Source organism: Gopherus evgoodei, chromosome 2, assembly GCF_007399415.2.
Source record: "Gopherus evgoodei ecotype Sinaloan lineage chromosome 2, rGopEvg1_v1.p, whole genome shotgun sequence".
NCBI lineage: Eukaryota > Metazoa > Chordata > Testudines > Testudinidae > Gopherus > Gopherus evgoodei.
In genome coordinates this window covers 194,407,855-194,435,046 of record NC_044323.1, presented here as the reverse complement: position 1 = coordinate 194,435,046, position 27,192 = coordinate 194,407,855, and the positions used below count along the sequence as shown (strand labels likewise).

At 39.3% G+C, this 27,192-nt stretch overlaps 1 protein-coding gene across 1 annotated transcript in view; it reads left to right on the top strand.

Annotated features, from left to right (window-relative positions):
- The first annotated feature begins 6,365 nt into the window (after positions 1-6,365).
- The window catches only part of LOC115645162 (uncharacterized protein C18orf63-like), a 36,256-nt gene continuing 15,429 nt past the window's right edge, over positions 6,366-27,192 (top strand). The window contains exons 1-12 of the mRNA XM_030549545.1: positions 6,366-6,499; positions 7,276-7,354; positions 8,677-8,733; positions 11,940-12,051; positions 14,588-14,629; positions 15,523-15,599; positions 17,729-17,838; positions 17,950-18,046; positions 18,164-18,276; positions 19,674-19,845; positions 22,481-23,575; positions 26,914-27,026. Coding sequence (XP_030405405.1) covers positions 6,366-6,499; positions 7,276-7,354; positions 8,677-8,733; positions 11,940-12,051; positions 14,588-14,629; positions 15,523-15,599; positions 17,729-17,838; positions 17,950-18,046; positions 18,164-18,276; positions 19,674-19,845; positions 22,481-23,575; positions 26,914-27,026 — 2,201 coding nt within the window. The remainder of the gene's footprint in view (positions 6,500-7,275; positions 7,355-8,676; positions 8,734-11,939; positions 12,052-14,587; positions 14,630-15,522; positions 15,600-17,728; positions 17,839-17,949; positions 18,047-18,163; positions 18,277-19,673; positions 19,846-22,480; positions 23,576-26,913; positions 27,027-27,192) is intronic.

Genomic DNA, 27,192 nt, shown 5'->3' with positions numbered 1-27,192 from the left:
GTAGGGGAACAGCTCTCTGCATCCCATGTGCTGTTAATGTGGCCCCTGTCTCCAGGAGCTCCCCCACACACACACACAGATGGTCTCTTCTTGTCAATTGCTGGTGGTGAAACCTCACTTTTCAGGCTGCTTAGGAGCTAAAGATAACTCCCCTTCAACCTCCCTTTTCCATAGGCCTTGCTGGTCTCTCATCTTCCAAGGCCACGTCTCAATTATCCTTGTGTACCAGTTCAGTACAGCGCATTCATAAATTCCCCTGAAGTATGAGAATAGGGGAAGCCAGAGAAGGCCAGCGGTGGTGTAAGGCGGAAATTCCTCAATGAAATCTGTAGGCAAGAGATCTCACATTAAAAATGGAGAACAACTGAGCATAACTTCAGAAAAAGTGAAAGAAACAATAAATGGTTCAGTTTAGGGGGCAGCAACCTATTGCCAGTTTAGAAACAGATGGATGTTACCACCAAAGAGGCATTTTGTGCAGACAGCTATTGCCTAAGATGAAGTCTTATTCAGGACCCCTTCATTGATGGTGAAACTGGTTGAAAATGAGGGTAAAATTGTATAGAAATATTTTTGTCTGTTTTTCATCGAATTTTTCCAACCAGCTGTAACTGTTTAGCTTAGCAAAACTTAAATCTTTAGCCATACAAATACATTTAATTACACTGAATTGTGAATTCTGTACTGGTGATTTGATCATCTCCTTAAATGTAATTTTCCTTTCCTCCAAACCAGTAAACACGTTCTGACCCTTGTCTTGCCATTTACGATTGTAGCCGGATTGTCACAGCTACGCAAATCAATGAAGTCAAAATGCTTCAGTATCAATTAGCAGTAAACGCTTAACTGAAAAGAGGAAATGCAGTAATCATAAAATATTGTGACAGAAATGTGTAATTCCCCTCCTACTAGGTAAGCTCATTTTGCTAATTTATTCAGGCAACTTCCATTAATTAAATTCAAGCTATACTTCTGCAACACTATGGAGGGTAATGATGCCACCTCCCACTTATTATCTAGACCTGGCCTTAAGGCAGTGGTTCCCAAACGTTAACAACCTGAGAACCCCTTTCACTAAAATGAACCCCTCTTAAAAATGAATATTTCCAGGGATTTTCTCCTTTACCTGAGTATAAATTATAAAAGCAGTGATCTTGGAAATATAAAGTTTGTTTTTATGACATGCTTTTTACACACTATTTATTATTATTTATCATTGCAGTATTTTTATTACATTATGAAAATGGCACCACTCTTCCAAGATCTCACTTTAGTAGCTTGTATCACTTTGAATCAGCCTGTTATTAGACAAGGCTCCTATGTTTCATCAAGGAGTATTCCATGTGAAACAGCATGAAGGTATTTAAGAAGCCAACTCAAAGAGTTCCTCCTACATAAGCATTCAGGTCTTGAGCAGTCCAGGCAAATAATGCATGTTACTACAAAGTTTAAACTTGTTCTTCACAATAATTTAAAAAACACTAGCTCCCTATTTAATTTTAAAAACAACAAAAAATATCCACCTCCCTTTCCATGTCTTATAAGGAGGCTTGAAGTTTAAATCTCATCAGTGTGATAGATATGCTTGCTTTGATCTGCTTTGCTCTTGGAAGTCCAGGGGCTCCCGGCTGCTGGCCCCTTGCTGCCTGCGGTTCCTAGGGACCGCTCTGTCCGCCATTAGGGAATTTTTTCCCGAGAACCCCCATAACATTTCAAGAACCCCAGTTTGGGAACCACTGCCTTAAGGGAATCCTGCGATTGTAAGTTTCACCCACCTGGTGGTGACTTACGAGCCCCACAGGTCGCACGGTGGGCATAGTGCAGGCAGCATTTTGTTTCATTTCAATCTAACACAGAATGTGCCCCGTGGCCCTTCAGAACTATTGGGGGGGGGCTTTAGTGTGACTTCTCCAATCCTGCCAGACATGCCGTGTGCCATTGAACGGCTCGGCCTGTAGGGGCGCTGTGTGGTCTCTGCTGTCCTGATACCTGGCCTTGGGCGGAGGGCAGCTGAAATCTTGGCGGGAGAGGGGCAAGGCGGAGCTTCGAAGCGCCACGACAATCATCTGGGGAACAAAGTGACACCAGCAGCAACTTGCTGTTAGCACGCAGGGTCTGCAGGGGGCCGGTGTTCTCGTCATGCGCTGGGCTACATCTGCGGCGCACGTTTGGGCCCCCTGTACAGCTGCCCATGAGCTCTGTGCTTTGCACAGGGAGGGCTCTCAGCGCCTAGCGCTGACACCTCTTGCTGCTGCCGTCTCTCACAGCCACACCTAGATGCTGCTTAGCTGCCAGCGCAAGATCGGCTGCCGGTGTAACGTCAATTTGAGCAACCCTCCCGTTTTGCAATCTGGAGCGGTTACTGTTCCTGTCGTTACACCGGCGCCCGCGTGCGCAGCAGCCTCGCGCACCTGCTCCAAGCCGCGCGAGCTGAAGGCGGCAGGTGGCCGCGGGAGGAAAGGCGGGAAGCGAGTCGAGGGGGCAGCACGCGGGTTGCATGCCGAGTCGCCCCCTCCCGCGAGAGCGCCGTGCTGAGGTGGGGAGAGGCCGGGTCCAGGGGCAGCCCTGGCCTGGTACCGTCCCTGCTCCGCCATTTGACACCCCCACCCCCATTCACTTGTCACTCCCGGGAATGGGCGGCGGCTTGGTCCTTCTCCCGTTTGCCTACCTCAGCCCCTCAGCTTATTGCGGAAATAAAGTGCTCCGCAGAGCTAACCCCATCCACATCGTGCGGAAAGAGGCGGCTCAATAGCGATCTGATAAATCTCTCAGCAGCCCCCCCCCATCCCCATTCCTCATGCTCTAAATCCAAAGCAAAGCGTCCCAAACGCTGCTCCTGTGGGCTGGAGGTTGCTCTGAGTGGTGGCCAGCTAGGGGCAGTTTTCTCCAGTGTAGGAGGATCTGGGGAAAGAAATAGATGGGGTGAAATCATATAGTTGGGGCAAACTAAACAGTTGTTTGAACTGTATTTATTTGAAGGGCATCCTCAACCTGCCTTCCATTACTGAACCCTGCTGACAGTCTGTAAACAGCCTGTGCCACCTTGGAGGTCCAGTGGGGCAGAGCTTTCCTCTTTGCAAGTGACTCATGAACAAGTGAGTGTTGTGGGGTGGGGGCAGGGAGTGTGTCTTATCTGCAGTTTGTGGTGTTGGCCTATTGGACCGTGCTTCTCTTCATACTTGATATTTATATGGATTATGTGGCTAGCGGCAATTATATTAGGGTACTTTTTTTTTTACTGTGATCCAACCACTAACTGACAGGGGATTGGGAAAAAAACATCTCTATTGGCAAGATATACCATAATTATCTGGTATGGGGTTACTTGTACCTTTCTTTGAAGTATTTAATCCCAAGAGAGATAGATTACTGGACTAGTTGGGCCACTGGTCTGATCCAGTAGGGTAAGTTCTATTAAAATGTTCAACCACAAATCATCTTCTAAGACTTTAAGTGCAGTTTTCATACTGACATCACTTTTCATAAAACAGAAAACTGAGTATCAGGATGACTATGTGACCCAACTTGGTTTTTAAAACCTTATTTCTCCTGTCTGAAATTGTTTTGGCTCTTTGGTCCACTGATGGGGAAGTAGGGAAAAAGAGACGGGACTTTGTGTCCACCAGCCTGGGATCCCTCTTCTTCTGATTTTTGAACACTTGGGTTGGCAATACTGTTTACTTATTCAGCTCATGTGTGACTCTGCTGAGGTCTTGTCTACACTACCCTGCAGTTTGCACTATGGGAGTGTGACTAGCATTTCACACCAAAAGTGCTGTGTTGTAATTCCTTTATGTGGACACTCGGCACAAACTAAAAGGTTGCTGCTACACATGAATGTAATCCTCTTTAAACAGCTTCAAAGAAACTGTAAATTCAGACTTGCGGCATCCACTTGTGGGAGCTACAGCACAGCATTTGGTGCATACTCCTATTCAGACCCCTGTAATCCGAACTGCAGGACAATTTAGGTGTGCCCTTAGTGTCAGCTTTCAGTCTGGTTAAGATTGTATGATGTGTAGCTCCACATCTCACCCTGCATGTTAATTTGCATGGGATTATTTAATTGATAAGATGCTGGTCTCTCAGTTTTTGGGCCACAGATTTTAATCATACTTAAACTCTTTTTAGATAAATGTGGTTGGATTTTAAGCAAGGTGTACGTTAGAGTAAAATTACAAATGTAACATTAATCTGTAACATTTATTCCTTAATAAATGTTTGTCCAGATTTCTTAAAGTCATAATTTACAAATCTTTTCAGATGAATTGTAACTTTGCAGAATTTTAACACGGGACTTGCATTATTATTGTTACTATTTCTTCTGCTCCGATAAGGCCATTCCATCATTCATGATTATTTGGGGGGTGGGAGGAGAGTATGAGGACAGCTGTAATTATCAGGCAATACCTGGAGGAGGGGTTGGATATAAGTAGTCTTTCTTAGTTAACTATTTCTTTTTTGTGTAATATTTCTGTTAACTGAATACGTTTTCTTTGAGCAGTGAAATAGTCGTTCATTAACTTTTTGTGTCATAAGTGAGCTAGTTCCAAACAGCCTTCAGACTTTATCTGGTCTGCAGTGCAATAATTAAAGGCATAAGGGCAAATCTTCATTTATTTTAGTGAAACCAGTGATAGTTTACACCAGCTGAGGCTCTGCTTCCTAATCATCCATTCTTATGGAAAAACTGGCACAAGGGAGCTGAAGAGGAGGAATTCTCAGCATGGATCTCCTTGCTTTAATATTGGCCTTCAGCGCTTAAGAAACTCCAGCTGCTTGTGTCTTTTAGCATTAATATAATAAGGATAAAACTCATCTTTGCCAGAGACATAACTCTCTCAGGAGTAGTGTGAGACTGTGGAATAAATTCCTAATGATCATCACAAATCTCATCACCTTCCATTCCTTGTGCAGGGCACACTTTATTGATATTGCCTTCTGTAACATAAACATAGCTGCATGTATATTAAAAAAAAATCTCTACCAAAACAAAACACTGCACTGTGCATACTTCTTCTGGGTAGAGGATGGAAACAAATAATATGTGACAGATGCTGAATGCACTAGAAAATGCTCAGGTACTTGATGAACATGGTATAAGAAACTAGATAGAATATAATATTCCCCTATAGTTTGAAAAGGGGGACAAACTTTGCTGTAGGACACAGAAATGTAATAAAGCCGCTAGGATATGTTACATTTCCAGCACGGTGCGTGAGGAGGAATCTTTATGTGCATCTAGTCGTGTGGCTTGCAATCTCTTCCTCAGCCTGCCTATTACCATTGCTTGACTTAGACCCCTACTGGGATTCTGGGGTAAGAAAAAAGAGTACAGTGCAGAGGCAGATGACTCCCCTTTCCATGCAGGAAGGGAAGATCCTGACAGAGAGAGATCTTCACTCATGGATCACAGGGGCTTGATTGGTCCAAAATGTTGACACAACAGAGTAATTTAAGGACAATGTCATTCTTGCCTTAACTCTGAAGCTTCTTGCTTTTGTGAACATAAGATATGCCCATAACATTGTTTTAACATCGTCTGTGAGATTTATGCTTACTGTGTTATAAAATGCATGAAATGTGATAAGTTGTCTAAGTTGACTAAACTATTATATGTTATAAACTCTCACCTAATGTTAATAGGAATATAGTTGTATTGATGAATTTGTTTGTGTAACCCTTCTGCCCGTCAGAGTTGGCAGCAACAAGGGCTCGGTTCAATATCTAGGGGTTCTGTTTCAATAACACAACGCAAAACCAGCTCTAGCCCCCACCCAGTGCCCTGGGACAATTGCATACCACTCCCCTGGGTGTCTCTAAGAGGCAATACTTCCCCTCTTGCAAGTACAGAGTCTGAGTGTAGCAAAAGCCTTTTAATAAAGGAGGAAAACAATGTAGCATTATGTTGGGAAAATACCACAAACAGGATTCATAACATAAAGCATGAGCAAAAGACCCACAACCAAGTAAGTTTGGCTCAGTTGAGTCCATCTTGCCATCATAAAATGCCAAGTACAGTTCTACTGCCCTTGATTCACATAACCAGGACAATAACATTTTTTACTCCTGTCCCAATAACACAGAGACTGGGGTTCCCACAGCAACCAAAGTGACTATTTGGGCAAGCAGTCCCATCATGCAAGGTGGGGTAGGTGTGCCCATACAAATGAGATCAGCTCCTGAAGTCCTTTTCCACAACTCACCACCAGATGTCAGGGTAGAGCTCATTCTGACACTGCTTACATTTACATTATTTCATAATTACACAATATCCTAATAATAGTTCCTCTTTTTGATAATGAAGTCCTATTTTTCTTTTATTAAAGACTAAGCTGCTGAGCTGGGACAGTTAACAAAATAAGATGAATGACACAAGACACCAGTCGCTGTTCTTCGTCAGTCTGCCTGAGTTACAAAAACTCTGTGCCGTTAAGGTTACACTGGGTACTAAACTGGCAGAAAATGAGATTAGGAATACACAGATGAAGATTTGCAGGTAAAGGCAAATAAGGATTGACATTCTCAGAAGTTATTTTATTTTATTTTTTGTTAAAAGTATTTCATTAGTAGTTAACTGTAACAAGATCAGTAAAGTTCCTCACAGTTATGACATACTTATTAAAGAATACATTTTTTCCCCTGTGCCGGTTCTGGTAAGGTACATGACAATTGTTTTTAAAAAAAAAGCAACAAAATCCTTTATAGCTTGTAGAGGTGTTCAATTTTAAGTCACTTGTTATGAGTGGACCACTGAATTAGTAAGGGAATAATAAATGATTATAAAAGAACAAAACAGAATAAAAAGAATAAAAGTTAGTCCATAGTCCTATGCAAAGCTGTAATTCTTTGAATGTATAACCTGAGATATTACAGTGTTTTACAGAGGTTGAGTTGAGGAATAAAATGGTAGTTCTCTCCCAAAAAGCACACTCACATTCCCAACATACTCCAGTTACCATGCATACTCTTGTTTTGTTTCACATTTACCTTCCCACCTTCTGGAAGATAGTGAGTGCCAATTCTGAATGTGGATTTTGTTTCTTCTCACAAAGGTCTCCAACAATTATCAAATAACTGTTTGTGACTGACCAGTCTGGGTGGGATGTGAATCAGTAACTTGAGCTATCCAGCACTTTCCACTGAACTACTGGAAAATGTAGTTAAACTTTAGAAAAATATAACTAAAATAAAGGTAACCTAATGCTGAGATGTCAAGCCCAATTTAGAGGAAATTCAGTTCAGAATTAATTTTGAAAAGTTTTATCTTTGTAGGCAATTGTTATTTCTTCATGAAGACATCCTTTCTTCACCTGTCCCTGGAACACTGAATCAAATTTCAGTTGTAATGGCGGTCAGTAATAAAATCTCTGATACTTACAGTATTTCTATCTATATTCCAACTCGTTTTGTTAGCAGAACAACTATAAGTAAATTGATACCATTTACATATAAATTGTTGTTAATGCAAAATACGTAAATTAACACCAGTAATGTATGTGCCATATTATTTCTTCCATGGAAGAAATGGCGCATTGAAAGGACAGTGGTGAGTAATGTGTATCATCACTTCATAAAGAGAAGTACAGTGAAATGTGCCTTAAGCATTGAGGAGGAGTGAAATCCTGGTCCTACTGAAGTCAATGGTAAAACTGTTGACTTCAGTAGGTCTAAGATTTTACCCAAAATGTTTGGCGATACTTTGGGAATGTCTGTTACATAATAAGGGCAATTTCTTAACTTTCACTGTAAACTAAATTAATTATTTAATGTTATATACTACTATATATTTTATGTATTTTTAAAATATTGTGCCTGGTGTTTTTAAACTATCATTCACTTCACATATTAATGAGATAGTTCTTATAAAAAAAAGATGCTGTTGGGCCAGGCCTGTAGTCTAACACTGAAAAATGACTTTATTTAATTTATGTATTCACTTCTTAATGTATAAAAAAACTCTCTTGTATCAAGATGAATATACAAATTCTAATACAACATTAGGATTGTTGCTCCTAAACAGCAAAAATTGAAATGGACATAGCTGAAAACTTTTCCATGTAATTTAAATCATGTATTTTTCCTATATAAATACCAGTTTACATTTGTCACTTAAAAATATCGTCTCCTCCTTCCCCAGCATCATGAGTAAGAGCCTCAGAAACTGTGGTGGGGGGAATATAATGGGACCCTGCATGTCATGAGTTGCACAGAGCTGTACAAAAATCTAGAGTCAGCCCTGTCTGAAGACATTTTCATACAGCTGCATTAATTAAATATTTTATGTTGGTCATTGGTTAGGGGCAAAGAAAAATATCTCTTCCCCGCTGACCTTGAGAACGGAGTTATCAGGCAGGGAAAAGACCATCAGCAGCCATCCTGTGTCCATTATGGATCTTTTCAGCCACCAGCCCCACTTCAGGACAGTTGGTAGTTTCAAAGCAATTTGATTAGAAATTTCTGCCATAGTGGGTCCTGGTCCATGACTAGGGCTTCTAGGCTGTATAATAATACAAAAACCCCACCAATAGTAACAACAAATTAAGACAGGTCGATATCAACGACTTGGCTCTGGAAGAATGGTTAGTACAGAATGTGGTAAGGCTGCACAAGTAATTGTTGAATACTCCTTTTAAGTTCAAAAGGTTCAGATAATACTTTTTTGTTTTTGTTTAGATATCTTTTTACAAAACAGGAAAATGTCAGGCTTATGTAGAGAAACATGGAGCTACAGTAAGTAATTCTTCACACTGTTACACTTATTCATTGTTGCCAATACTTGTGATACCAGTAATAAAAACTGATGTTTTTCATAGTGCTTGCAATTCCCATTCCAACAGAAAATCTCCCCCCTTCTTAAATTTTGCACAAAATGCGTATGCTGTGTATTACAGTACCAAATAATGCAAAGTACAGAAAACTTTGTGAAGCCCTGTCCATGACCTGTTTTTGTTTTGTTTGCAATGTATATTATGATTCTGTTGTGCTACCTTGCCTGTGATACAACGTTTGCATTTGTATGGCTGAGTGTAGACTTTCAAAAACTGCTGAGTAGGATGCCAGTAGTTATAATCAAAACCAATTTGCAATCATGCATTTGCATCTTCATTGTGGCCTACCTTTCTTTGATGCTAGATGTATGACCTTGCATTTGACTGTATAAAAAGACCTTTTGTTTGGATGAGCCCACCTTGCTAAGGGTATGTCTACACTATGAAATTAGGTCAATTTAATAGAAGTCGATTTTTTAGAAATCGATTTGATACAGTCAATTGTGTGTGTCCCCACTAAGCGCATTAAATCGGCAGTGTGCATCCACAGTACTGAGGCTAGCGTAGACTTTTAAAGCGTTGCACTGTAGTAACTATCCCACAGTTCCCACAGTCTCTGCCCTCCATTGGAATTCTGGGTTGAGCTCCCAATGCTTGATGGGGCAAAAACATTGTCGTGGGTGGTTCTGGGTCAAGCCCCCCTCTCTCCCTCCCTCCGTGAAAGCAATGGCAAAAAATCATTTCTTGCCTTTTTTCCTGGGTTACCCGTGCAGACGACATACCACGGCAAGCATGGAGCCCGTTCAGCTCACTGTCAGCATATGTCTCCTGAGTGCTGCTGGCAGACGCGGTACTGCTGTGCTACACAGCAGCATCCCCTTGCCTTGCCTTGCAAATGGCAGATGGTGTAAAACAACTGCTAACCGTCATCGTTGTCCCATGGGTGCTCCTGGCTGAACTCAGTGAGGTCGGTCGGGGGCGCCTGTACAAAAATGGGAATGATTCTATGTCATTGTCTTCTTTAAGTTTCATCTAATGGAGATTCAGTCCTGCCTGGAATATCATGCTAGCTGGAGGCTACTGCCTCAGGCTGGTCTCGCAGTCAGCAGCACCATGTGGTCGCACCTACCCCAGCCTACCTCTTGCTCCCATGGCTCATGAAGCATGGTCATTAGTAAGGAGCAGTTCAACGATAGGCTGAGCAAGTGCATAATGCTGGTAGAATGTGCCTTTGGAGTTTACTGACTCGGTTAGACCTCAGTGAAACCAATATTCCCATCGTTATTACTGCTTGCTGTGTGCACCACAATATCTGTGAGAGTAAGGGGGAGATATTTATGGCAGGGTGGGAGGTTGAGACAAATCGCCTGGCTGCTGATTATGCACAACCAGACACCAGGGCGGTTAGAAGAGCACAGCAGGGCACGCTGTGCATCAGAAAAGCTTTGAAAACCAGTTTAATGACTGGCCAGGCTATGGTGTGAAAGTTCTGTTTTTTTCTCCTTGATGAAAACCCGCCCCCTTGTTTCACTCTACTTCCCTGTAAGCCAACCGCCCTCCCTTCCCCCCTTTGATCACCGCTTGCAGAGGCAAAAAAGTCATTGTTATTTGATGTATTCTTTATTAATTCATCACTCAATGGGTGGGGAGTAACTGCCAAGGTAGCCCGGGGTGGGTGGGAAGGGGGGAAGCACAGGGGTGCGGTAGTTGTAGGGGCACCCCCTAGAATGGCATGCAGCTCATCATAGAAGTGACATGTCTGGGGCTCTCACCTGGAGCAGTCATTTGCCTCTCTGGTTCTTTGGTAGGCTTGCCTGAGCTCCTTAAGTTTCACGCGGCACTGCTGCAGGTCCCTGTTATAACCTCTGTCCTTCATGCCCTTGGAGATTTTTTCAAATATTCCAGCATTTTGTCCTTTGGAACGGAGTTCGGATAGCACGGATTCATCTCCCCATACAGCAATCAGACGCAGTGCCTCCCGTTCGGTCCATGCTGGAGCTCTTTTGTGATTCTGGGACTGCATGGTCACCTTTGCTGATGACCTCTGCATAGTCACCTGTGCTGATCAGCTCACCATGCTGGCCAAACAGGAAATGAAACTTAAAAGTTTGTGGGGCTTTTCCTGTCAACCTGGCCAGTGTATCTGAGTTGAGAGTGCTGTCCAGACCAGTCACAATGGAACACTCTGTGATGGCCAATACTGTCAAATTGCATCCACGCTACCCCAAATTCAACCCAGTAGGGTTGATTTCAGCACTAATCTCCTCGGTGGGGAGGAGTACAGAAATCAATTTTAAGAGCCCTTTAAGTCAACAAAAATGACTTCATTGTGTGGATGGGTGCAGGGTTAAATCGATCCAACACTGCTAAATTCGACCTCAACTCAAAGTGTAGACCAGGGCTAAGTGATCTATTTCAAATTGTATAACTAATCTGACCCCATCATTATTTACCACTCTATCATTTTTTGTGTCATTTGAACATTTTATTAGAAATTATTTTATATTGTCTTCCAGATCACCAATAAAGGTATTGAATAGCATTGGACTGAGAACAGATAGGACCTCTCTGGAAACTTCCTTTTTGAGAGCTACCAGCTAACCAGTTTTTAATGCGTTTAGTATAGGGTACATTGATTTTTGTCTAGAGCTATTTTTAAAAGATTGTCATGTGGGACTGAGTCACATGCTTTACTGATATATAGGTATATTATGTCAACACAATTATCTTAATCAACCAAACCTGTGATCTCATCAAAAAACATCCTTGATCTCAGGCTAGACCAGCAGCTGGGTTTGATGTATGTGCATGTTGGGAATCACTGGTTAGAGTTTGGAATGAGAAATAAACAGTATCCATTGAAAAGTACTATCTATAACTTATTCAGTCATTCCTTTCCCCCCAACCTTCTGACCCTCCAAAAACCCAGAATGCATTAGAATGCACCTTAATGTTGGTGTCCAGTAAAATATAAAATGCCAAATCCCAAAGGTCTCAAATCTGTTGCAGTTCCCAACTAAATAAAGGGTACAGGGGCTCAGCATCTTGCAGGATCTGGTCCAAAATGACAGTATGATTATCTTTTATAAAATCTTGATTTAATTGCTTTAAAATCTACTTATTATATAATTATTTAATCCTTTTTTTCTCCTTTGTTAATATTACTAGATTGAGGCTCCAGAGAGAGTTGGCCCAGCCAACCTTCAACCATGTCTCTGTTACACACTTATAACCCGACTTGCCCCCAGCTGGAATAAGGCTGGTCATCTGTTGGTACAAGGTATTTTATTCAATTGGGTCAGAGCCTGACCCTTTGACTTTCAGTACTTTATTATTTTTAATTATATTTACCATGCATATGCTGCCTAGTCTTTGATTATTAGTTTTACATTTTTGTTTGTGTGTATTTCTATGATTGTTTCTTTATCCCAGTTCAATTTTTAATGAATAATGCAAAAGGGCAAGTAATTCAAATTTTCTCTCTCTCCTCCCCTTTGTGTAATTGATTTAATAACCATGTAAATTGACCATAGCATATTCAGTTAATAATTTCAAAATCAAATTTGCAGTACAGCAAATAATTTATGAAAATAAAGTAAATAGGTTTCAAAATCAGTTGTTCATAATCAACACTTCTGTTTCACAGAAGTTGCACACTTCACTTACATAGGATGACAGTTATGTGCTTTACAACCATGTCTTTCCACCAAGTTTCATGAGGCCAGATGTTGTTATTCTTACCACCTAACAATGTTTCCCCTACTAACTGAACAAGGGGAGAAGAGTGGCAAATTAGCAAATGTAGAAGACCAGACACCAGTGGATGTGGTTTTAATACAACCATATGCTATTCATCCCTTACAGAAATTGTATGGATTTATTCTACAGTATAAATTAGGATAAAAATCCATTTTTCTGTGTTAGTTCCAGTGTCACTGTTATCAGAATCTTTTATTTTATTTTGAATCATTTTTTCTTCATTAACTATTTTCAAAACAGATTTACATCCATTTAAAACCAATTCAGTGTATTCAAGAAAAAGAATTAAAATCAGCGGGCCAGATCCTCAGATGGCATGAAATTGGTTTACTCTTATTGAACTAAATTTTTAGTGTTTGTTCTGGGATATATAGCCTATCTGCCCAAAAGATGATATTGCTACAGTAGTTATTTTAGATTTCAAAGTTACACTGTATCTTGTTATGTATAGGTATGCTAATGACGAAGTGTATTCAGGACAGCTCTTTCCTCCTTCCACAGTGTGCTGCATGTGACCTAAGCAGAATGTTTCCACAAGCTTTCCATGGCCAAGGGACATGGCAAGCTGGTTGGTATGAGGGAGAGTGGAGACAAAGTACACACTAGCCCTTCTTCAACCAGTATGAAAAGGACTGTCCAGCACCTTTACCCCCAACTCCCCTGGGTACTTTCTGAGACATTCTACCCATCTGTTGTCAGTGGCCCCTCCTTATTGGAATCAAGGCCACTATTTGGTTCTTAATTTCATAGTATCACTTAGACTAAAACTTTTTGTTGTAAAACACACATGGTAGCTCTGGGGTTGCTTCTAATCTATCATCTGGTTTGGGTTGGTGGAAGAAGACAAAGCAATGTTTCTATCCAGCTTTCCTTTTGAGCCTGAGGATTACGTTCCAGACATTTAAGTACAACAAGATGTGAGTAATGTGGCTTTTTAGGCTGCAACTTTAGTAACTTAATTCATCTGGAATTATCAGCAATAATTCATTCAGTGCAGGTTATCATTCTTTCTCACTCATTTCCACATGTTTGTGGAGGGCTGCCATAAGCCTGCACCCCTCCAACTTTGATTACAACCATTGCTGGGACCCCACCACCTTTTCCTCACGTGAGGGTTAAGGGGCTGGGGAAAGGGAGTTGTCTCCTCACTGTACCAGACAGTAGGAGCCCCAGCCCTGTTCCCCAACTTCTTTAGGGGATACCTTCCCCTAAGTCCCCTTCCAACTCCCGTTAATTAGAAAACCAGACTCCCTGTGGAATAATTACCTGCACTGGACACTGCTACCAACCACATTGCAACTACTTTAACCTTACTTCCTGGCTGACCCAATCAGGTCCTGAAGGTGTGTGGAAGGTGAAAAATCCCACCCTATTCCAGCCAATCTGATGATAAGGGAAAAATTCCTTCCCCGTCCTGAAAAAGGCAATGAGGACAGTGCCCACAACAGACCACAAAAACCCAGTTCTACACTTGTCCAATGGGTGGGAACTGTTGATCCATGAGATAGGGTTCTTTCTGGCAGGACAGAGCATATATACCTTTTCCCGGCCCTGCAGGAGGACAGTGGCTTACCTTACGCCCTCTGGCCAGCCCTAGCTTAGGTAATGCCTCCCTCTCCCTACCCACATCAGTTTGAAGGAGGGGAACAACCTTAAATGAGCCACACCCTTTTCTTCCCACTTGTACAGACAAAGTGCCTTCCCCCCACCCCCCCTACACATATGGTGGTAGAAGTTGCATTATCTGTTACCTAATGAAAAGCAATTCTGTGTACAAATTCCTTACTGAGAGAGAAACATCATTTTTATAGTTGTGCTTTCATGCATATTTCTGTGTTGATTTACATGCCACTTCTAATTCAATGAAAAATTCACTGATACAATTTTTTTCTTTTCTGTGAGGGGAACAAACTACACAGGAACCCTGTCACACAAAATAAACTATGCACTTTATACATTTCTGCTACATAAAATACTTCTGAGATAAAAGTCTTAAAGTATACTGGGTTTTTGCATAGATTTTATAAAAATAATACATACTTATTTTATTTATTAAGGAAGCAATTTTTTGTCTCATATGGGAAGGCAAAATGCTGTTGGTAAGTACAATGCTGTGTACTATTAGAAATTAGTTAGATTGTACTAAAGCTTCCATGGTCTTAGTATGTCAGCCCAATATCTTTTCATTTTGCAATCTACAGATAACTTCAATCATATGATACCTATTGGCAGATACCTATTAAATTATATGGACACTTTTCAAATTAATTGCACCTCTATAAGAGAGAGAGAGGAGTATTTTTATACTATTAATCTTAACCTATGACCATAGATTGACATATATGGTTGGGAGAACCTGGTTATAACAGTTAATTTTAGGCAAATGTAGTTCAGACTGCACAAGTGGTATGGAGGTTTGATGAACATGGGTAAAGTAAAATGAATAACTATGATTAACTGCCTTAAATTTACAGTTCTCAAAACATCAGACCACAGTGGCATTATTCCTTAGTACATTAGGAATAAATATATAGAAAATATATTTATTTTATTTCTATACCTCAAATATAAATTTTAAGAACTAAATTTTAAAACATTGGCACCTAAATTTGCACCTGGAAAATATTTTCAGGAGCAGGTAATTGCCTGTGCAAATTGATATTTGTGCATTCAAGTGACCATTTGGACATACGACTATGAGCTTTGTGCAGTTATGTATGTTCACATACATTTTACAAGTGAAATTTAGTCATTGATATTAGGAATTAGCCAGACAATGCTTATTTTGATTTCAAAAAATTGAAATATAATTCTTTATACATGAAGAGTAATTCTTCTTACCTTTTGGTACTGCTACACTGAGCATAATAGTTGGAGGGTTGGGTTTTTTTTGTGTGTTTGTTTTTTTAAATAAGAATCTTGGCTTTACCTTCTCACTTAATAGACAATTATACAGATATACAGAGTGGTTTTGGTTTTGATTTTATTTCAGTCATGGACCTCAATGTATCAGAGACCCAACTTTGCATCAGTGTAGAGGCTTGCACAATTCGACTACCGCCACCCAAGGTACAGAACAGTTCTAATTTCTATGGCTAATTTTGTTCATCCTACTTGCACTTTTTTATTGGCTGTATTTTATCTGGGATGCTTTATTTGAAAAGGACATGGTGGATCAAGATGTTTACTCCCAATTGCCATTGGACATGCACTATGTTAGTTCCTTATCCTCATCTTGTACTGAATATATATGCCATATATTATTGGAAATGGCTGTACTTATGAGAGTCTGACAGTCATTCCAGTCAGAATGTCAGAGCTGTGAGATTTCCCTACAGTTGCTGTTTGAAGAGAATTTCAGGGAAAATAATAATAGAGCATTGGAAAAGGGAAGCGCGTGCTGGTAGAACTATTTCCCCAAAGATAGTAGATTTTTCACATGAAACGTACATCCATTTGGGACTGCTAGGCAAAGATGTTACACAACAGTCCTCCTCTGGAGAAGAAGATGTATCAGTAGCAATAGAGGCAGATGACGCCACTGAGATTTAAGCACTGTATCATCCACAAACACCAAAAACCCTGTTTGACACCAGGGTTTTTGACCCCTTCCTTGTAGTCTCCACAGAAAAGAAGGACATCTGCACACAGTGCATGATGATTACAGTGGACGGACATCTTTATGCCACTAGGTCGATTTATACCATAATATTCTCCCACATTCCCCAGGAGATAATCCTTCTTTCACTTCCATCCTATAACAGAGGCCTTGGCTACACTGGTGCTTTACAGCGCTGCAACTTTCTCGCTCAGGGGTGTGAAAAAAACACCCCCCTGAGCGCAGCAAGTTACAGCGCTGCAAAGCGCCAGTGTAAACAGTGCCCCAGCGCTGGGAGCGTGGCTCCCAGTGCTGCAAGCTAATCCCCATGGGGAGGTGGAGTACGTGCAGCGCTGAGAGAGAGTCTCCCAGCGCTGGCGCTGCGACCACACTCGCACTTCAAAGCACAGCCATGGCAGCGCTTTGAAGTTCTGAGTGTAGCCATACCCTTAAAGTAACATCTTATGTTCAAAACCATCTATCAACTTTTAGCCATCAGAGCTATCAAAGAAGTTCTGTCTGAACAGCGCTTCTTTGAAACCTGCTCCATTTTCTTTGTGATACCCCAAAAAAGTTAGAAGCAGTTTGGGTCATACTGGACATGGGCATGGTTAGCAAATATATCAGAAACCATACTTCAGTATTAAGAAATGAGCATCTGCTCTGATAGCCACCACATCACCTTAACAGATCTGGTACAATGAGTACTAAATTTCTGATTACTTCTTTGCTTACAAAAGCAAGCATTTTCAATCCATTTCTATCCTTGAGAATCTCTTTGGCTCTCAGGAGAAAGAAATTCCACTTTCCCCCCTAGCTAGACAACATACTAATCAAAGACAACTTTAGGGTAGCCTTGAAAATGACACAGGCAGTGATGATGTAGTTACCATGATGTAGTTTCATTATCAAAAATCAGTATAATCCCATTGTGGTCCATAATTTGCTAGTCTGAAGATAGACACAGCAATGGAAAGGGCTTTTCTGTCACTAAATGGACACAACCCATGACAAACAACAGAGTCAGAAAAGAATGTTTCTCCAGGTCTAAGAATGTCTGTGGCTTTAGCTCCAGCATGTCTTCTCTCAGAATATCTGGGCATCTCTTGATTTTTCCAAGAGGCAAAGGCATATAGCTTCTTGGTAGCCTTGTTGGGATCTTTTGCTACCTTGGTTATTGTGGTGCAATACTGTCACTAAGTTGTCCAACATTAGAATATGTTAGTTTCTGAGTAGAATTTAAAAGTACTGCAGGGATAGAAAGGATGTTCTTAATCTGAGGACATTTATGTTGTCCTCCTGGATCTAGTATACTTGCATGTTAAAGTACCTCCAATATGACCTATCAGCCTTTAAGTCATTTACGTCTTTAGCCAGTTCCTGAAAGTATAGGTTTTTAAAATTTGAAACAGATTTCGCCATGTTATAATGTGAATATAATTCTAAAATTAGCAGCTTGCAATGACTGATAAATGAATATTCATGTATAAGTTTCAGTAGTACATTTGAATGCACGTTAGATGTTTTGCATGTTCCTTTTTCACTTTGTATAAATGAAGCAGTATTTGAAAATAACAAAACACTTTTTTTCTATTTAAAGCTGGAAGACTTTGACATTTCAGCAAACATCTTAGAAATATTTGACAACAATAAAAATACAGTCATTCAGAGACACTCCATTTTAAGTAACTGGTGCTATGTCTTGCCAAGGTAAAATTCTATTTAATTTCCAACAAAAACAAACAGTTAACCAAATAACTGTGCTTTCAGCTATGCTATGGGTTGTATCTAACATTCTGTCTTTGCTTTACCCCTGTACAGCATGAAAATGGGTCAGATCATAAGTATTAGCCATATAATTCCACCAGAGTCTCCTTTTCATTCATACAAAGACTTTCAGATGCACTGGAAGAATCTGGTAGGAAAGAACATGATTACATGTGATTTTTTTTCCTTTCGTGTCTTTTTTGAATGTTTTTATATTAATCAATTTATTTAAAATAGCATTCCATTTATATGTGTATTTTATTTTTAGTATGGGTATATCCTTCCAGAGGATCATGGAGAGACAAAAATATATTGCAGTGTTTACTTCAAACTGATAGGGGAACGGCTCTTTACATATCCTTTATATATATTTTCTTTTGTGTTGTACTGTCTTCTCCTTTACCATGCTAACCAAGATCCAAACTCTAATCCAAATAGGGGGCCAAATTCACTGCAGTTGTAATTCCATTGAAGTGAATGAGGCTATGCCACCAGAAAATATAGTCCAAAATATTTAATTCAGTCCTTCTGTGTTATTAATGAATAATGTCAAATCTGGGCTTCCCTATTTTGCTGGAGATGTTTCTTAAAGGATCCTGAGATATGAATTAGAACTCTTGTAGGTGCTGGGATGCCAAATCTTAGAGAGAATAATTTTTCTTCAGCCTGTTTGTTCAGGCATATGAGTTAAATAGGCTTTAACAACAAAGACAAAAAAAGCCCATTGAATAAAAATTAAGTTTTAGTAAATCTTAATCTGAATAAAATTACTTCACCACACAGGCCCTGAACCTGCTAACATTTACTCTCATGCTTAAAGTTAAGCACATTTTAAGTGTTTTCACAATTGAAGCCTAAGTCTGGTTTCACCCCAATAATATCTGTGAAGTTACTTGTTCCTCACAATAATCAAGAGTCTTCCAGGAAAAACAGACTAGACGACCTATGACTTTATAATCTTAAAAACAAGCAGAAAACCCCCCTTTTTATAAAAATAAATCTTTTCAGGCCTCCTTGATATAGAAACAAGAAATGGCACTAAGAATATTTTTCTTTGCAAGTCATCCTTTAGCAGGGGCATTATCAATTAGTTTAGGCCTCATTTTTCCTTTGCTTTGCAATTTGTGCAGTCCAGTGGAGACTATCCTCCATATTCTAGGTTTACTTTTTTTAATCCACCCATGCGTCATTGAAATACTGAAAAAATAATATTTGTTTCAGACATTTTATGTTGCTGCTGAAATGACTGCCAGTAGAGGGTGTTCACATTAATTAGGAAATTCTGATTTCAGAACCATGCTCACAAAGAAAGAAGTCAGACTAAAAACCAAGATTCATATTGAGTTGTGCTTTTAATGAGAAAATAATTTAAAATATCCAGAGAAGGAAATGAAGAAAACCGGGAGAATATTACAAATAAAGCACTAGTTTCTATCACTTTTACTCATGTTGAATAATACCTTGTTCTGCAGGAAGTCCCATTGATTTCAATGGGACTGCTCAAGCAGTAAAGTACTTCTCAATGGGAATGAAAATGGCTTAATTTAGCCTAATAAGAGTAAAACTTTCAAATCTCTAAAACCATTAAAACTACTAAAATTTTGGTCCCTTTAAAAATAGTAAAGCTGCTTTTTTTATTTTAAATTCTTTTGAAGAAATTTTAGTGTGTATTTAAGCTTTTACTCAAGAAAAGGATAAACAGTTTCATTATACAAAATGCTAATTACATTATACAAAATCTTACATAGCCCTTAACACTTGTTCAGGTACCCTTTAAGTTGCATAAGAAGCCAACCAGTCCAATATTTTAATAGAATAGATTTAGAAGATGTATTAAACTCTTTTCTTTCTGACCTAAAGTCTAAACTTCCTCATCTATGTGGATTTCCAGTAAAAATGGCAAGTAAAGCATTGTATGCCACAAAAGAACTCATCAAACATCCCATGCATGTAAGAAGTATTATGTTTATATTAATATTTATATTGATGGGCATAGTGTTGTTCATGATAATATGTGCTCTTTCCGATGTGAATTTTCAGAACACTGCAAGAGTATAAAAGTATTTCTCACCATGAATAATTATTAATACTTGTGTTTTTCTAGTTAAATGGGTTGCCTGACATTACTGTTCACATCATAACTGTATAATAAGATATGGAAGCGATATGTAGCCAAATTAAAAATTCTGTTGGAATCTAAGGTTTCCTTTTCCTGAATTTTTTTTATCTTAACTCTGCTACCATAATATCACAATAATATTTTTCTCCTTGTTTTGAAAAAGAAAATTAGAGAAAATAAGTGGTCTGGACTTATTATCACAAACATTTAAATGGTTCCAGTCAGGCTGAAGTTCACACTTCAGAGGTGAAGAGGATGGGAAGGAGCAGAATTTACAATTCTTTTAGAATAATCGCTTATATGAAATACGAATTTCAGCCTTTGCCGAGCAGTAGCACACATGCTGATTATCTTGTCAGTGAAAGAAGGAAAGCTTAATTTTTTTTAAAATGAAGAGTAGAATTTGAAGAATGCAGTAGAAATAGCAGAGTTTTGAAAATGTTAAGATCTGCTGTTTCTCTCTTTCCAGGAGCTGCAGCCCCTAATGGAGAAAGTTAGGATGACTCCTTGTTTCATATAGTTTTCACAGACATCCAGGCATTTCTTTGCTATGAAAAGTCTAGATGTTTGTAGAAGTAACCAGAGACAAGGATAGTCAGCCAGTTCTGTGTGGACCACTAGAAATTAGTTTGCAGTCCACAGTATTACTCTAAGATCAGAGAGAGAATATCAGGGTTGGAAGGGACCTCAGAAGGTCATGTAGTCCAACCCCCTGCTCAGAGCAGGACCAACACGACAGATTTTTACCCCAGTTTCCTAAATGGCCTCCTTAAGGATTGAACTCACAAGCCTGGGTTTAGCAGGCTAATGCTCAAACCACTGAGCTATCTATCCCTCCCCTCCCATGAGAAACCAGTAGGTTTCTGTTCCCTGCAGACTCCATAGAATATCAGGGTTGGTAGGGGCCTCAGGAGGTATCTAGTCCAACCCCTGCTCAAAGCAGGACCAATCCCCAGACAGATTTTTTCCCCAGATCTGTAAGTGGCCCCCTCAAGGATTGAACTTACAACTCTGGGTTTAAGCAGGCCACTGCTCAAACCACTGAGCTACCCCTTCTCCCAGATAACGACTAAGGATTAGGTCTTCCCCTTTTGAGAAATGTAGCAATCCGAAAAGTGCCTCATCAACCAAATGTAGCTCATAATGAGCAGAAAGAGGGGAGACTGGATCCAGTGAGTTTTGTCCCTCATCCCTCAAAACCCGCTATCAGAGTTCTGTGAGGTTTCAGGTGGTTTGTCAGCTTGTCAGCTTGGTGTGAGACAGAGGGCATAGCCATAGTATTACCATCTGTGATAACTGTGCAATTGAGAAGAATGTCCTAATGCAGTGTTTCCCAAACTTGGGACGCCACTTGTGTAGGGAAAACCCCTGGCAGGCCGTGCCGGTTTGTTTATCTTCCGTGTCCGCAGGTCCGGCCGATCACGGCTCCCACTGTCTGCAGTTCATCGCTCCGGGCCAATGGGAGCTGCTGGAAGCGGCGTGGGCCCAGGAACGTACTGGCCACCACTTCCAGCAGCTCTCATTGGCCTGGAGCGGCAAACTACAGCCAGTGGAATCTGTGATCGGCCTGACCTGTGGACGCGGCAGGTAAACAAAACAGCCCAGCCTGCCAGGGGCTTTCCCTACACATGCGACGTCCCAAGTTTGGGAAACACTGTCTTAATGGAAGATAATTGTAATCAGAGCAAAACTAATTTTGAATGATAGCAGCTACCAGTCATTTAAAGAGAGGGTTGATTGAACATATCTGCTGATTAGGGAGTCAAAGGCATCTTGGTTTCCTGTGGCACAATAGGAGCACTGAGGAGCAACACAGAGGAGTTTGCCCTGCATGCAGATGCCATAATATCCTGAAGGGTGGAACTGGATCTCCCTATGTGCTCTAGACCCTTTACCTCAAAGAGGATATTGTAGCAGAAACTCAGTGTGGCAAGTCACACAGAATTTTCAGAGTAGTTTTTCCCTTTCATTGGATTTTTTCCATGAGATGGAATAAAATGATCTGATAAAACAGATGTGAAAGGGGCACATTACTGAAATGGTTTCTCCAATTGTATTTGTAACAGAAAACATTCCCTTGTGTCTTTTATTGTTGCTATGTGATGTAAAAAGGTTGCTGGTTCCATTTCAGTGGTGGGTGAAGTAATCTCCGTATATAGCTTGGGGCATGCTTTTTTATTCTTGATTGAAAGGATATATATTGTGCAGCATATTTGCCATCCTGACAATCAGATATTTGCATACATATTACTTTTCATTTATCAAGCTGAAAAAGTCTTTCCTTAAATGTCTTAATAGCGAGCATACAATGTTCTTAATTTGAGGTTGTTATTAAAAACAGAATTGTAAAATAACAAACACAAACATGTGTACAGTGTATGTTGTATACAGACTAAGTTATTGTAGCATTGTAAACTAACTCTCTTCGTTCAGTTGAATCAGTTTGGCAACAGCTGTGTGTTACAGGAAGTAAATGCCAAGCCTGCGAATCTGACTGGCAAACCGATATGCAAGGTATCTCTGACTCAAGCACCTCCAAGGAGAGAGACTTTGCCGCAGACTTCTTCAAAAGGCAGTTCAAGAATTAGCCACAGGATGGAGCTTTTGATCAATCAGCCAAAACAATGTATTTTCTCAAATCTCATTCCGTGTCCAGAGGATTCTGTTGCTGAGGCCATGAAGAAAACAGTGCATAGTAGACAGCAGCAGCAGACTCCAGGAGCATCAGGGGTACCAAGTCACTCAAATGAATCCTTAAGAATGTCTAAGAATTCATCTGTGGATTCTCAAAGGAACAATGCCACTAGAATTATACCTATTTTCAAAGGAAAGTTGTTGCAAATGGATGTAAAGGCCACAAGAGCCAATGAAGGAAAGAAAAAAGTGAGTGCTTTACAGCATTCTCCAAAAGTAGTTAGAGATGTCACCATGTCTAAATTAACTGTATGCAACCCCAGTGTAAATCAGGTATACAAACCTGTCCAAACTGTGTCATTCAAAAATCCTACTAATGGCACTGTTGCTCAGAGAATGACTGGGAAAACAAGTGTAAAAAGTGGTAGACCTATATGTGACCAGAAAAAAGAAACTAGTAAGCAGCTGACAAATTCTGCTTTTTCTAATAGCCCATCCTTAGATAGGAATTCAAGTAGAGGCAAACCTGAGAAGATAAATTATTCTTCATTATCTGCTAATGACAAATCAGTGCTTCAGATATCAAATGCCAATCTAGGTTTGAAAAAACCTGCACTACTCAGTTCTACTACAAAAAAGGGGGGAAAGTTATCAAATCAAAACACCACTAAAATACTTGGAGCAAGTCACAGTTCAAAGAAGGTACATATACAGATTTCTGAGTCAGACAAAGAAATTGTGAACACGAGCATATCACAGCATCAAACAAAGAGCCCAACTGACGGAGCAGGGTTAAATATTCTCAGATTGGTTTTAAACAGTACAGTGCACAGAGCCAAAAGAGAAGAATATCAACAATCATTAATACCATCAAAGGAGTATATCACCAAGACAACCAATCACCATTCACAAGTCAACTATGAGCAGGTACAGTGAATAATAGGTTTCACCTATACTAGCTCTCACCAATTCTGTGTGTGTATAAGCCCTGAGGTAAATAGACTATTCATTGCATTTGATGCTGTATCTTAGTTCTGCCAGGTAGACTGTGTGTTTCTAATATTTGCTGTAATTTGTATTAAAATCTTTAACCATTGCCTCCTTTTACAGTAAAATACTATGATTTGTTTTATCATCTGAGCTGTATGCTCCTGTAATTGTGACTTTCTGAAAGGAAGAGTAATTCCTTTAAATTTCATTCCAGATTTTTATTTAATGGGACTGGCAAAACTTATAAACAATAATATGCTTCCATTTTGTATGTGCCAGTCTGTCTTCACACAAAGTTGTGTTCTACAACCAGCTACTAGATGGTATATCAAATCAGATCAAGTATGTGATTGTATCACCTAGTAGCTGTAGACTACAGAATATGTAAGCCCGGTGCTTTTACACAAGCTTGAAACTTTAGCAGATTCAGTTATTACAACACATTCATTGAAAACCTTTGCTTGTATAATAGCTGTTTAGATTACAAGTTAGTAAAAATTAGGGCTGTCCATTAATTGCAATTAACTCATGAGATTAACTCAAAAAAATGAATTGCAATTAAAAAAAATGCATCATGATCAATCGCAGTTTTAATTGCACTGTTAAACAATACCAACTGAAATGTATTAAATATTTTTGCATGTCCTTCTACATTTTCTAAGATATTGATTTCAGTTACAACACAGAATACAAAGTGTACATTTCCCCCCCTTATATTATTATTTTAATTACAAATATTTGCACTGTAAAAATGATAAACAAAAGAAATAATATTTTTCAATTCACTTCATACAGGTACTGTAGTGCAATCTCTTTATCATGAAAATGCAATTTACAAATGTAATTTTTTGTTACATAACTGCATTCAAAAACAAAACAACGTAAAACTTCAGAGCCTACAAGTTCACTTAGTCCTACTTCTTGTTCAGCCAATTGCTAAGACAAACAAGTTTGTTTACATTTACAGGAGATAATGCTGTCCACTTCTTATTTACAATGTCACTGAAAGTGAGGAACAGGCATTTGCAGGGCACGTTAGCAGCTGGTATTGCAAGATATTTACATGCCAGGGAAGCTAAACAATCATATGCCTCTTCATCTTTCCGCCACTGTTCCAGAGGACATGCTTCCATGCTGACTACACTCGTTTAAAAAAAAATGCATTAATTAAATATAGGACTGAACTCCTTTGGGGAGAATTATATGTTTCCTGATGTTTTACCCGCATTATGCCATATATTTCATGTTATAGCAGTCTCAGATGATGACCCAGCACATGTTGTTCATGTTTTAAGAACACTTTCACTGCAGATTTGACAAAATGCGGAGAAGGTACCAATGTGAAATTTCTTAAATATGGCTACAGCACTCGACCCAAGGTTTAAGAATCTGAAATGCTTTCCAAAATCTGAGGGCTACCAAGTGTGGAGCATGCTTTCAGAAGTCTTAAAAGCCCAACACTCTGTCATGGAAACTACAGAGACTGAACCACCAGAAAGGAAAATCAACCGTCTGCTAGTATCATCTGATTCATAATGAAAATGAACATGCATCTGTCCACACTGCTTTGTATCGTTATCTAGCAGAGCCTGTCATCAGTGTGGACATAGGTCCTCTGGAATGATGGTTGAAGCATGAAGGGACATATAAATCTTCAGCACATCTGGCACGTATATATCTTGCGACGCCAGCTATAACAGTGCCATACTAACGCCTGTTCTCATGTTCAGATGACGTTGTAAACAAGAAGTGGACAGCATTATCTCGCGTAAATGTAAACCAACTTGTTTGTCTGAGCCATTGGTTGTACAAGAAGTAGGACTGAGTGGACGTTTTAGGCTCTAAAGATTTACATTGTTTTATTTTTGAATGCATTTTTTTTTAGGTACATAATGCTAAATTCGTAAGTTCAACTTTCATGATGAAGAGATTGCGCTTAAGTACACCTCTACCCAATATAATGCTATCTGATATAACACAAATTCAGATATAACGCGGTAAAGCAGCGCTCCGGGGGGGTGGGTGGGACTGCGCACTCCGGCAGATCAAAACAAGTTCGATATAACGCAGTTTCACCTATAATGTGGTAAGATTTTTTGGCTCCCAAGGACAGCGTTATATTGGGATAGAGGTGTACTTGTATTAGATTAATTTTAAAATACTATTTCTTTTGTTTTTTACAGTGAAAGTATTTGTAATTAAAATAAATATAAAGTGAGCAGTGTACACTTTGTATTCTGTGTTGTAGTTGAAATAAAAATATTTTAAAATGTAGAAAACATCAAAAAATATTTAAATAAATGGTATTCAATTATTGTTTAACAGTACAATTAATCACGGTTATTTTTTTTAATTGCTTGACCACCCTAGTATAAATGCAAGTTGTTAACAGCATTTGAACTTTGTGCTAAGTGGCACACTAAGAATAATTTAAATAGAGTATGATACCTCTTCTTGAGTGTTAATGAAACAAGAAGTGGTAAACTGAGTTCAGTGCAATAACAGTGATGAATTTAGCACCAAGTTTTTTCAGACATTCAAGAACATAAGTTGTGCTTTGAATCTCCTAATTTGGCTTTTAATTTGTGTCTACAAAGGCTTTTAACTTTAAGAAAATTATCCAGACATTTTTGTTGCACTTTCTTTACAAGATGTACTGTAGAACCTTTTATTGCTGTTATTTAAGAATGCTCTTCACCAAAAGAAAATGAAAATATGTTTTATCCTAAAATCTCCAGGTAGTGCGGCACAGGGTGTGAAGTGGTATTTTCCTTCTCATTATTTTCTTAATCTAAAAATATGAATTTGGTAGACTGTAATTATTTTTCAGCCTGACTTTATTATTGTTGGGGTTTGTTTGTTATAATGTGTGGGGTGGGGGCTGATGAAGGGGATTGAGCAGAGAGGGGCACTCGCATATTTCCTGTGAGCACAGTTCTTCATTTATGTCTACTGACTTTTAAATACCAAAGTCTGTAAAATTTTAAACAATAGGCTATTAATGCCTCACAGACACAGGTTAGCTGCTAGAGTGAGAATGTACATCAGTAAGAAAGGGTATATATTGATAGTGGTCTGTTCTTTGGACAGCAAGTGATAGATATATCTGCATAATTCAGATTGGTGTTAGTGTTGTTAGAAGTTACAGGTCAGGGTGGATTGTAATGGTGAGATTCAGTGGCCAAAAAAAGTTGATCAGAAGTCCTGTCATGATAACCATTACAATAGTACTGGAGTTTTAGTTAATGAGGATATATCTACTTTTGTGTTTTAAGATGTTGACAGTGAATGATCCCTTACACTGTGAAGTAGTGACCTCAAAACAGATTTACTCAAAGATGGAGACCCATTTGAAAACAACTTCAAAGAAAAGTTGTGGCAAAAGAACGCAGGTAAAAGACTCACTAACATCCAGACACTAAGTGATGAAAAAGACAATATATACTTTTTTATTTTAGAATAGTGACCAGATAAAGCAAAACAGAGAATACAAAAAATCCCTTATGGCCTGGATAATGTAAAACTTTTATTTCATTTCTGTATTTTCAGAATAT